The sequence below is a fragment of the Emys orbicularis genome, chromosome 13 (assembly GCF_028017835.1).
Source record: "Emys orbicularis isolate rEmyOrb1 chromosome 13, rEmyOrb1.hap1, whole genome shotgun sequence".
Classification (NCBI taxonomy): Eukaryota; Metazoa; Chordata; order Testudines; family Emydidae; genus Emys; species Emys orbicularis.
Window position 1 is genome coordinate 6444499 of NC_088695.1, and position 12628 is coordinate 6457126.

At 48.9% G+C, this 12628-nt stretch overlaps 1 protein-coding gene across 1 annotated transcript; it reads left to right on the forward strand.

Annotated features, from left to right (window-relative positions):
* Positions 1–8528: 8528 nt before the first annotated feature.
* Positions 8529–12265, forward strand: LOC135888210 (zinc finger protein 485-like). Its single transcript, XM_065416019.1, has 6 exons — positions 8529–8604; positions 8924–9037; positions 9357–9410; positions 9831–10048; positions 10130–10484; positions 12165–12265. Exons 1-6 carry the CDS (start codon positions 8529–8531, stop codon positions 12263–12265), a joined length of 918 nt encoding a protein of 305 aa, XP_065272091.1.
* The last annotated feature ends 363 nt before the right edge of the window (positions 12266–12628 follow it).

Below are 12628 nucleotides of genomic sequence, written 5' to 3' on the forward strand. Positions count from 1 at the left end.
CTCCTACAAGTCTGCCTTAGCCAGTTGAGTGAACGCCATGTTTTGCACCAGTGCAGGTGGCCTGTGACTGGAGAGGCAGCTCAAAGCAAAGCTTTAAGCAGTCCAACACGGAGAGACGTTTTTCAAGTCTCACAAGGGCTGATCAGTCGGCGGGCCGTGCCCGGGTTCCTTCTGCAGGGAGGCTGCAAGTGAGATTGAGCCATGGTAGCAGAAGCTTGTATGCATGATGCACCCTTAATGCTGAGAAAAGCTGTCCACCTGTAACCGTACCATTGTGGGTTGCAACTGAGAATACCAAATTCAGGTCACACTGCTGAGAAACAGGGTAAATACACCCCAAAATGCTAGTGGTTTTTCTCCCAAACGATATATCAAACCAGCCACAACAATAAACTTCTGTCTCACCACACTGGCTTAAAAGAAGTCATAAAAGCAGCTTCCTGAGGCATTCCAGTCTTTGTATAACCCCCCAAAACACTGAATTGAAAGATGAGTGGTTCTTTAAAACCTGTCTCCTCAAATAACAGGTTCTTCTGATCCCAAAGGATGCGCCACACACTCAGATCTTACCCAAAAATCACACTGTTGCCAATCCTTTAGTATATACAATCTAAAGGTTTATTTATAGAAAGAAAGAGGCCCAGGGCAGGCTGGGGGATTAGCGGGAGCCCTGGTGCTTGCAGCAGAGGTCGGGCCCACTCCCGCACTCACTGGTGTTGGGTGTGATTTGTTATACTGTTCTAGCTTATTCAGATATGTGTATGTTAAACTCAATGTGTACTTTGTAAGGACAGAGCAGCAATTCAAAATGGAGTCTGAACCACCATTTTGTAAACTCCATCTTGTGACCCCCTTTGTGCCCTGTCCTGGCCTAGATCATCCTTCATCAAACTGGTTTTTCCCACCCCTGGGTGATCTCAAGAACAATGTTACCTCAGACTATTTCCCGCTTTTGCTGGGACCGTACCATGTTTTTCCACCGCAGGCTGCATAAAAGAACTGTGACCACGGACAAGTGGCGCAGTCCATGCTAGTGACTGTGCGTGCGCGGTTCAGGCCTTCGCGGCATCGGTGCGTGGTCGAAGGATGCCCCCTTTCCTGAAGTGACGAGAAGAGAGAAGACGACATTCCACCTCACCTGCTCCTGCTCCTGGGGACGATGTCCCCAGAGGGTTCTCGGCCCACTTCTTCCACCCCGGTCGCCATGGAGGGACTCTCCAGTGCTCCTCCTCGGCGGGTTCCAGTTACCCAACGAGTGCAGGTCTGGGCTTCACCGCCGCCGCCGCAGACGTGCTGCTAGGGAGATAATTCGGGTTCTTTAGTCGGGGTTTTACATGGCTATTGCCAGGGTGATTTTGTATTTTGGGCCTGAGCTTCATGCTCCTGTTGTAAGCTGCTGTTTCACTGTTTTGTGTTAATTTCCATAGCTGCCGTTAATTTCATGCTGATCCCCTTCCCCTCATTGTACTTATTCCCTCAATACACTTACCTGTTCTTTTCTAACTTTACTTATAGTCAGGCTTTATTTCTCACACTACACATAGGGAAGAGGAGGGAGATCTGTCTGTGTACCAGTCCGCCGGTGACAGATATGGCCGAGGGCGGGTCTGCTCTTCTGAGTAAAAGGGGCTTGTCTTATCTCTTGATACTGACACCACTATACGTATAGAGTTACCTTGGTTCCCCTGTGAGGTAACACTGGCAGTGGTGGGAAATGGAAGAGAAACCGGTCCCAGCCCGTTCCCCCCACCCCCCGGCTCCCAACCACATCGCTCGGGGAAGGAGGTCAGGGGGAAGGGGTGGGAGGGAGCGGAGCAAGGGTGGGAAGAGGCAGGGTAGAGGCAGGGCCTGGGATGGAGGGGCGGGGAGGGTTGTCCTAAGCCCCATATCCACCTAGGGACGGCCCTGGAAAGAAAGAAAGAAAGAAAGAAAGAAAGAAAGAAAGAAAGAAAGAAAGAAAGAAAGAAAGAGGGTGAGAATTAAAATTGGTTAAAGGAATCAAATACATACAATAATTGCAAAGTTCTTGGTTCAGGTTTGTATCAGTGATGGAATAAACCACTGGCTTAAGACCAGGGCCAGCTCTAACTTTTTTGCCACCCCAAGCATAAAAAAAGAACGCCGCGCCGCAGTAACAACCCCCCCCCCCCCCCCAGCAATGCCAGCTGCCTTAGGCATCCAGGTCAGTTTCCCCATGTGGGTGCAGGAGGCGGATGTGGGGTTGGCGTGAGGGGAGACTCACAGTGCAGGGGTTGGGGTGCAAGAGGGGAATGCAGGGACTTGGGTGAGGGGGCATGCACAGAGCAGGGATTGGGGTGCAGGAGGGGTATAGGTGTTGGGGTGGAGGGGGAAAACTGCCGGGGTTAGCGGTACAGGAGAGTGAAGGGCTTGGGGTGAAGGGTACATGTACAGTGCAGGGGTTGTGGTGAAGGTGGCACAGTACAGGAGTTAGGGCCATAGGAGGGGAGTGCAGGTGTTGGGGTGAAGGGGGAATGCACAGAGCAGGGGTTGGGGTGAAGACGGCATGGTACAGGGTTTGGGGTAAAGGAGGGGGCAGGTGCAGGAGGAGCAGGGTTTGGGGTGAAGGGGGCACGGTACATTGCCCTTCACCCGGGGTTGGAGGTACAGGAGGGGGCAGGGTTAGTGGGGAGCCAATGGAGGGCACCAAATGCAGGTTTGCCTGGGTGACATTTTCCGGTGAGCAAGACATGGGTTGATCGCTAGGACCCAGGAGCAGCTGGGAGGCGGCTCTGCGGGGAGCGATCGCTGGGCTCAGGCCCGGCAGCAGGAAGTGACTCACAGCCGCTGCGGTGACTCCGGCTCCTGGGGAGATCCCCGAGCCCCGGCGGCTGGTGCTGGGAGCCCGGAGCCCTGGCTGCAGCCGGGAGAGGGGAATCTCCAGCAGGGCCCTTCCCGCTGCTCCCCAGGAGCCTCTCCCAGGGCCGAGCCCCCAGCCTGGCCAGGCCCCTTCCCGGCCCGGCCCCTGCCCCAGGGGGCCCCGCTCGGAGGGAAGGTGAGAGAGACCCGCCCCCCCCCCCCCCCGTCACCCCCGGGCTGCAGGGGGAGGTTTGGCCCCAGGCTGCTCCCAGCGGAGCTGGCTGCGATTCCCGCCCTGGGCCCGGGAAAGCTGCCGCCAGCCCCCGGTGTGTGCGGGGCGGGGGGAGCACGGAACAGAGACGGGGGGGGGGGGGGTGAGAGCCGGGGTACAGGCCCTGCCAGGCAGGGCGGAGAGGAAACCTCAGGAATAATGAGGGGCAGAGGGGATAAATGTTCCCCCAGATGGGCTGAGCCAGCTACAGTGGTGAAAAAAAGTGGGGGGGGGGGCTTTTCCTCCCCCCTTCCCAGGATCTCAGCTCCCATTTCCCAGGGCCGTGTCCTTAAAGGCCCAGTGCATCGCAGAGCCCAGACAGGGCCGCTCTCCCCCTGTATAAGATGTTACTGAGCTGCTAAAGGAGACTTGATCCAGTGATATATTTACAGGCACCCCCACAAAGATCTCACTGTCACACCTGCTTCGAGTGTTTAAAGAATCCGGGTCTCAGTTCCTGTGTCTGCGTAAAGCCGCCCAGCGCTTCATCAGTGTGTCCTAGCCACTGTCCCTGTTCCCCTGAGTTTCACTCCTCTTGGAATCCAGTCTGGGCAGTTTCACTCCTGTACATTAGTTCCTTATAAAAACATTATTTTCATTACTCTGAGCTCTTCATCTTCAACTTCATTAGCGTTGTGCGGAGGGATGTCACTCTGCCATGGAATTCATATTTTTAATGGCAAATGATCATGGGAAATATGAATAGTTGTGAGTAGCTTCAGCAATCACATCTCACGGTGACACTGTAACAGTTCCTGTTTCTATTGTAATGTTGTAATTTGAGGGCAGAGCTGATTGATTTCACAGGCTGGTCTCAAAACTCATCACATGAGTGAAGTGAGCTTAATATAGTTTTGTTACACCTGCTAGACTCTGCCTCACACCTTTGTGAACATCGCAGTCACAGACACACCAATATGACCATCCCCATGTACGACAAGGGTAACAGACAATGCTGTCTGTCCAAGTTACATTTCCCCAGCAGTGCCTAGTTACAAGGCAAATATCCACATGCGACCCCCTCCCTTCCTGCGCGCACACACGCTGCTCCCAGCTTACATTGGATTTATTTAAAAAAAGAGAAAAACCAACGAGGAGTCCTTGTGGCACCTTAGAGACTAACACATTTATTTGGGCATAACTTTTGTGATTCTAGCCCACAAAAGCTTATGCCCAAATAAATGTGTTAGTCTTAAGGTGCCCCAAGGACTCCTCATTGTTTTTCGCTGATACAGACTGCCACTCTAAAAAAAGAGACAAGCTGATGATCTTTGGGACTCTGATTCCTGAGTGTTGGGGGTTGCCTTGGGTCTTGATCTGATTTCCATGCAGGATTCAGATCTCAGCCACACCGATGTCAGACCGGAGTCACTGCTGGCTCTGGCCATGGGAGAGTGCAGATGGGCCAATGGGATCAGCCTCTGTCTGCCTGTCCCTGGGGTTTGCCGGGGGAGTCCAGGGCAGCTCATTCTTCAGGTGTTGCCACCAGAGGGCTCCGGCTATTGCTAAGGGAGAGGGGTTTACACTGCAATGGGGGCAATCCCCCAAAGTCATTCTGCTCTTTTTTTAGTATTTGGCTCAGAGATGCTGTTACTGGGAGGGTTTGAAGAGGCTGGGGGGAATCGGGGTGTGACATGGACTCCAGCCCTTCTGTAATCTCCCCCATCGCCTCTCTTACCCCAACAGGCTGAGGAATCACATCCACTTTTCGCTCCAGATTGGCCCGTCTTCCAGGAGACAGGGAAGGGAAATGGCTGTAATGGAGCCAGCTCAGATAAGGGATTTTCAGGGAGCTGCTTGGCGGGGGGAGGGAGAAGCAGGGAGGAGACAGGGTGTGATAAACCTGCTGATTTTCTGAGTAGGACCATTGGCCACAGTGGGGGAGAGGGACATTCGCCCAATTCAAAAACAGGACACAACCCCCTTACTCAGTACTGGAGCCTGAAGCCACTGGCCAGAGGGCCTGAGACTGCTGTGAAATATGAAGGGAAGCTGTTGGGATTCCTGTTCCTGTCCCTGGCTCAGAGCTCTGCTTCCCATATCAGCCTGTGGCTGGCAGGTGTGTGGGAAATGAGAAGACCCTGCCCTGCTCTGTGTGCTGGGGGGGACAAGGAGCTCTCACCTTCTCCCCACCCCCTGAAGCCTCCTGGCTGCTCTGAACAGTAGGGGTCTGATTTTGTTACTCTGGCCCTCCCAGAGCTTCGAGTTCTTTTCCTTTCCCTGTGAATAGCGGGTTTGTGGCTGGGGCAGCAGGTGCTGAGTGGGGGACTCTTGTTGTTTCAGATGCCGGTGACCTTTGAGGAGGTGGCTGTGTATTTCACCCAGGGGCAGGGGGCTCTGCTGGACCCCACTCAGCGAGCCCTCTACAGGGATGTCATGCAGGAGAATTACGAGACGGTGACCTCGCTGGGTAAGGGATTCCCGTCCCCTCGGTTATTAGAAGCCGTGGGGTCTGCGTGTCGGACTCTGGTCAGGTTCTTCCCTGGTCAGTTAGATCAGAGGGGAATGTTTTGCATAATGCACAGCTGCCGTGAGAGAGACCTGCATCTCCGTGCCCTCTCCAATGGGTTACAGGTGTCAAAACCTAATGGACATGCTAGCTCATCTCCACCCCTCCAGGTTTCAAAGGGACAGAATTCATTCATTGTCCTGTCTGTATTGATTCCCAGTCAGACACATTTCATAGTAGCAGCCGTGTTAATCTGTATCCGCAAAAAGAACAAGAGTACTTGTGGCACCTTAGAGACTAAAAAACATATTTGAGCATAAGCTTTCGTGGGCTACAGCCCACTTCATCAGATGCATAGAATGGAACATACAGTAAGAAGATATATATACATAGAAAGAACATGAAAAGGTGGACGTTGCCATACCAACTCTAAGAGGCTAATTAATTAAGATGAGCTATTATAATTAAGATGAGCTTTTGTAGTGATAATCAAGATGGCCCATTTCAGACAGTTGACAAAAAGGTGTGAGGATACTTAACATGGGGAAATAGATTCAATTCCCTGTTGACCTCCCTTCTTGGAAATAGCTCCAGCCATGGGGAGGGCTCTGGGCTCTGCAGGTTTAGAAATAGGCAGAGGTTTAATGCCAGAGCTGGGTGTGCGTCAGCAAGTCCCCCAGAGAGCACAGTGTGACGGGTTCGATCACAGAAACCTCCTGGGAGCTGCCACCTGATGTGCCAAGACTACCTCTGCTCCTGTTTTCCCTGCCAGCCTAGGACTTCAGCACCATCTGCTCCAACAAAGACCCAGGGTCTGAATTACTTGCCCCAAACCTGCAGGTTTACCTGAAAACAGCTCACTGAAGTGTGCTTGTCTTTAGCACTCAGATGCCCAACTCCCAATGGGGGTCTAAACCCAAATAAATCCGTTTTACCCTGTATAAAGCTTACGCAGGGTAAACTCATAAATTGTTTGCCCTCTATAACACTGATAGAGAGAGATGCACAATTGTTTGCTCCCCCAGGTATTAATACATACTCTGAGTTAATTAATAAGTAAAAAGTGATTTTATTAAATACAGAAAATAGGATTTAAGTGGTTCCAAGTAGTAACAGACAGAACAAAGTAAGTCACCAAGCAAAATAAAATAAAATGCGCAAATCTATGTCTAATCAAACTGAATACAGATAATCTCACCCTCAGAGATGCTTCAGTAAGCTTTTTCTCAGACTGGACACCTTCCAGGCCTGGGCACAATTCTTTCCCCTGGTACAGCTCTTGTTCCAGCTCAGGTGGTAGCTAGGGGATTCTTCATGATGTCTCTCCCACTTTGTTCTGTTCCACCCCTTTATATATCTTTTACATAAGGCGGGAATCCTTTGTCTCTCTCTGGGTTTCCACCCCCGCCCCCATTACTGAAAAAGCACCAGGTTAAAGATGGATTCCAGTTCATGTGACAGGATCACATGTCACTGTAAGACCCCAAGCCTTCATTCCTACCAGCCTGACTCAGAGGAAGGCCTGCCTGCAAACAGAGCCCCAGTCAATTGTCCTAGTTGATGGGAGCCATTAAGATTCCAAACGACCATTAATGGCCCACACTTTGCATAATTACAATCGGCCCTCAGAGTAATATTTCATATTTCTAGTCCCAGATACAAGAGTGGTACATTTATACAAATAGGATGATCACACTCAGTAGATTATAAATTTTGTAATGATACCTTACAAGAGACCTTTTGCATGAAGCATATCCCAGTTACATTATATTCACTCATTACCATATTTTTATAAAACCATATAGACTGCACAACCTCACACACAGATCCTGGGAACTCCTAGTGAGGGTGTAAAAATTCCCGTCACCTCCCCAGACGCCTGCCTCCCCCAAGGCGGCTCAGTGACCATGTTCCTGTCCTCTTAGGTTCCATATTCCCACCAGCACAGCACGGGGACAGGTTCCGTTCCCACAGTGCCCTTTGTGACAGACACTCCCCCAATGCTCCATGCGCCCTGTGCGAAGAGTTCAGTCACAGAGATCCCCTTGGGACTGTAACCTGATGTGCTGAAATGACCACTAAGCCTGTTCTCCCTGCCAGCTTGGGCCCCCAGTACCCTCTCTTGTTGAACCAGACACGCTAACCTGCTGCAGCACAGATTCACGGTCCGGGCCACGCCCCCAAGCTGCAAATCTTAACTGAAAACAGCACAGCAAGATACCTATCTCCAGCACTCAGGTACCCAGCCCCAATAGGATCTAAACCCCAGATAAATCCATCTTACTCTGTATACATGTTATACAGGGTAACTTCCTAAGTGTTCGCCCTCTTTATCACTAAAAGAGAGATATGCACAAACTGTTTGCCCCCCCCCCAGTAACAACTACTTACACTGGGTTTATTAATAAGCAAAAGAGATTTTATTAAGTATAAAAAGTGGTGGTTTTAAGTAATAACAGACAGAACAAATATCAGAGGGGTAGCCGTGTTAGTCTGGATCTGTAAAATGCAACAGAGAGTCCTGTGGCGCCTTTAAGACTAACAGATGTGTTGGAGCATAAGCTTTCGTGGGTGAATACCCACTTCGTCAGCGTCTGACGAACTGGGTATTCACCCACGAAAGCTTATGCTCCAACACATCTGTTAGACAGAACAAAGAAAGTCACTAAGCAAAATAAAACAAACATGCAAGGATAAGCTTAATACACTAGAAACTGGTTACAAATAATAGTTTCTCGCCCTCACAAAAGTTTCAGTAACCTTCTTTCACAGACTAGACTTATATCTAATCTGGGTCCAGTCCTTTCCCCTGTTCAGTATCCATTAGTTCCAGGAGACATCTTGGGTGATAAGCAGGGGTCTCCTCACCACGACTGGCAGCCCCCTTATATAGATTTGGCAAAAGGCGGGAGTCCTTTGTTCCAGCTTGACCCCCTCCCAGTTCCTTATGGAAAAGTCCACGGTTTAAAATGGATTCCAGTATCAGGGGACATGGTCCCATGCTTCTGTAAGACCCCAGTCTCCATTTTTCATGGGCTGATCCTCACCTACACAGGAGGACTTACAGGTAAACAAAACCATTCTCAGCCCATTGTTTTGGATAAATGCAGCAATCAAGTATCATTAATGACCCTCACTTAGCATAATTACAATGGGACCTTAGATTTGTACTTCATATTCCTAACTGTAAATATAAGAATGATACATACATAGAAATAGGAAAACCATATTCAGTAGATTACAACTTTTCCAATGATCCCTTACATGGGACCTTTTGCATAAAGCATGTTCCAGTTATGTCATATTCATATCGATAAGCATATTTTCAGAAAGCATATGGAGCATCCCGTAACACCCTGATCTGGTCTGATTTCACCCCTGCGCAGGATTTCCCATTCCCAAACCTGAACTGATCGCCCGGCTGGAACGAGGGGAAGAGCCATGGGTGCCCGATCTCCAGGCCTGTGAAGAAAGAGAGATCCCGAGAGGCACCCACACAGGTGAGGACTGACACAGAAACCATCTGGGGAATGAAGGAAAAAGTTGAGACACCCCAAAATAAGGTGTAAATAAGCGCCCTCAGTTCTTCCTCCTCTCACCCAGGGCAGGGCTGCAGTCAGCAGATATAGCTCACACCTTTCCACCCACCCTGTTAGCTGCAGGAGTTTCCTTTCCAGGTTTCCTTCCCTGTGAGTGTTTGGGTGAGAAGAAGAGGCAGAATCCAATTCCTCAGTCTTTGTGTTGGGTTTTCCCTTGGTGCTATTCCTCTTTCTCTCCAGCACAATGACTCCTGTCTGGATTGTCTCTCTCTCCCAGCAGGTGATGAGAGAGTGAGTGAGAATGAAGAGGAGAATCATGATGCAGAAGTTCCTGGTAAAGTGGAACCACGGGAGACCTTTATGGGAAGTGCTGCATGGAATTTTTCCCAGTGCTTGGAACAGGGAGAAGCCTGGGAAAATTGGCAGAGGTCAGAGAGGCTGCTGGGAAACCACCCAGGGAAGAAAGTCTATGAATCTACTAACTGTGGGAGAGGAGACAAGGATCCCAGAGCACAGCAGACAAACCCCAAGGAAGAGACACCCAGGGACTGCCTGCAGTGTGGGAAAAGATTCATTCTGAGCTCACAGCTTGTAACACATCAGACAATCCATACAGGAGAGAAACCCCTTCAATGCTCGGACCATGGGGAAAGCTTCAGTAATCCCTTGGACCTTAATAACCATGGGAGACGCCACACAGAAGAGAAACCCTCTCAATGCCTTCAGTGTGGGAAATGTTTCATTTGGAAGTCAGAACTAATTACTCATCAGAGAATCCACACAAGAGAGAGACCCCATAAGTGTTTAGTCTGTGGAAAAAGTTTCATACAGAGGTCATCCCTTGTTAAACATCAGAGAATCCACACAGGAGAGAGACCCCATAAGTGTTTAGTCTGTGGAAAAAGTTTCATATGGAGGTCAGACCTTCTTAAACATCAGAGAATCCACACAGGAGAGAGACCTCACAAATGCGTTCACTGTGGGAAAAGTTTCATACGGAGATCAGACCGTGATAAACATCAGAAAATCCACACAGGAGAAAGACCTCACAAGTGTGTGGAGTGTGGGAAAAGTTTCAGAATCACATCATACCTTGTTTTACATCAGAGAATCCACACAGGAGAAAGCCCCCATAAGTGCTTAGTCTGTGGGAAAAGTTTCATTCGTAGATCAGACCTTGTTAACCATCGGAGAATCCACACAGGAGAGAGACCTCACAAATGCGTTCACTGTGGGAAAAGTTTCATACGGAGATCAGACCGTGATAAACATCAGAAAATCCACACAGGAGAGAGACCTCACAAGTGTGTGGAGTGTGGGAAAAGTTTCATTAGCACCTCATCCCTTGTTTTACATCATAAAATCCACACAGGAGAGAGACCTCATCAGTGCTTGGACTGTGGGAAAGGTTTCATACAGAGGTCAGATCTTTTTAAACATCAGGGAATCCACATGGGAGACAGACCCCATAAGTGTTTGGACTGTGGGAAATGTTTCAGAATCCCATCATCCCTTCTTTTACATCAGAGAATCCACACAGAAGAAAGCCCCCATAAGTGCTTAGACTGTGGAAAAAGTTTCATACAGAGGTCAGATCTTTTTAAACATCAGGAAATCCACATGGGAGACAGACCCCATAAGTGTTTGGACTGTGGGAAATGTTTCAGAATCCCATCATCCCTTGTTTTACATCAGAGAATCCACACAGAAGAAAGCCCCCATAAGTGCTTAGACTGTGGAAAAAGTTTCATACTGAGGTCAGATCTTTTTAAACATCAGAAAATCCACACAGGAGAAAGCCCCCATAAGTGCTTAGTCTGTGGAAAACGTTTCATACGGAGGTCATCCCTTGTTAAACATCAGGCAATCCACACAGGAGAGAGACCCCATAATTGTTTGGACTGTGGGAAAGGTTTTATACAGAGGTCAGATCTTAGAGCACATCAGAGGGTCCACACAGGAGAGAAACCTCATAAGTGTTTGGAATGTGGAAAAGGTTTCACACGGAGATCACATCTTAAAGGACATCAGAGAATCCACACTGGAGAGAGACCCCATAAGTGCTTGGACTGTGGGAAAAGTTACACACAGAGATCACACCTCACTAAACATGGGAGAATCCACATAGGATCTAAACTTCTGTGACACATGGCCAGAAACGGTTAAGCAACTTGCAGGCTAATTGACCTAGATTCAACCTTTAGAACACATGTTAGAAATGTGTGTAAATGGAAATTAGGGCCATTCCACATTAGATAAGATCGAGCTTTGAAATGTAAACTTTTATGGTTAAAGAACTGGAAGAAGCTAGTAATTGTAATAGTCTACGTTTACTTACATCTTGTTAGAGGTTAACAGTGTAACTAAAGGGTTCCTGTCTAGGGTTGTATTTTGTTCAATCTGAGATGGAAAGGAAATATTAACATATAGATAAAACTTGGGAGTAATAATGTCTATTAACTGCTTTATGGATATTTACCTAATTTTAATCCATTTAATTAATTACCAGTGATGTTTAGGAAATAGAAGGTTACTTGAAAAGCCTATTGTTCACCTGATGAAGTGATTCTGAAACAGATGCTTTGCAATTTTAATGCACCATCTCTACAGTGAAACTGACCTAAGGACTCTATTCATCTCTGCATGATCTTTTAACCCACACGCTCTCTCTTTTCTTGTTGTGAGAAATCTTAGTTTACTTAATAAGAACTGGCTGTAAGCGTGTATTTCGGTCAGAACTAAAGAAATCATTAACTTGCTGGGTGATTTTTCTGATCCTTCGGGATTGATAGAACGTTTTATATGATGAAGAAGATTTTCAGTAATCCCCATCATGTTTAACTGTGCGGTCTGGGAGTGAGCCCAAGGCCCGGTTGCTTTAAGGGAGCTGTTCTTTGGCCTCTGTGTAGCCAATAAGCTATTGTAGAGCAAACCCCAGGAATAATGAGGGGCAGAGGGGATAAAAGGGGATAGCTGTTTTGTTGCTGGCTTGGTGAATCTAAGTATTGAAATAGCCACTAGTTTTGAGGATTGTCGGCCCATTCTTTGCAGTTTGCCCTAACTGAGCAATCTCTGTGTGTCCCGCCAGCCCGGGACCCTGGTCACAACTTCATAAAAGCCTTGCCTGTGGGTAAAGTTTCCTTCAGCTACCGCACCTCATTAAACATTAGAGAATCCACAAAGGTGTGAGAGACCCTAGGAATAGGGGAGCTGGGTGCTGGGGCTTGTCACACAGTGTGTGGGATTCAGGGCCCTGCACCCACCCCTTCCTGCGATTCACCGTGACACTCAGTCAGCCAGTAAAACAGAAGGTTTATTGGACGACAGGAACACAGTCCAAAACAGAGCTTGTAGATACAACGAGGACACCTCAGCCAAGTCCTTCTGGGGGGTAGGGAGCTTAGGCCCCAGTCCTGGGGTTTCCCCCATTTCCCCAGCCAGCTCCAAAACTGAAACCCCCTCCAGCCGTCTCACCCACCCTCCCCCCAGCTCCTCCCCCAGACTTTGTCCAGTTTCCTGGGCAGGTGTCACCTGGCCCCAAACCCCCTCCTG

What these genes read in the sequence shown, in the direction of transcription:
- LOC135888210 (XM_065416019.1), top strand. Translation starts at nt 8,529, where the DNA reads ATGGTCCCATGCTTCTGTAAGACCCCAGTCTCCATTTTTCATGGGCTG. An exon ending in GAGAGAGACCTCACAAATGC is followed by an intron (nt 10,049 to 10,129) that starts GTTCACTGTGGG and finishes AGACCTCACAAG; the next exon opens with TGTGTGGAGTGTGGGAAAAG. An exon ending in GTGCTTGGACTGTGGGAAAG is followed by an intron (nt 10,485 to 12,164) that starts GTTTCATACAGA and finishes GTGTCCCGCCAG; the next exon opens with CCCGGGACCCTGGTCACAAC.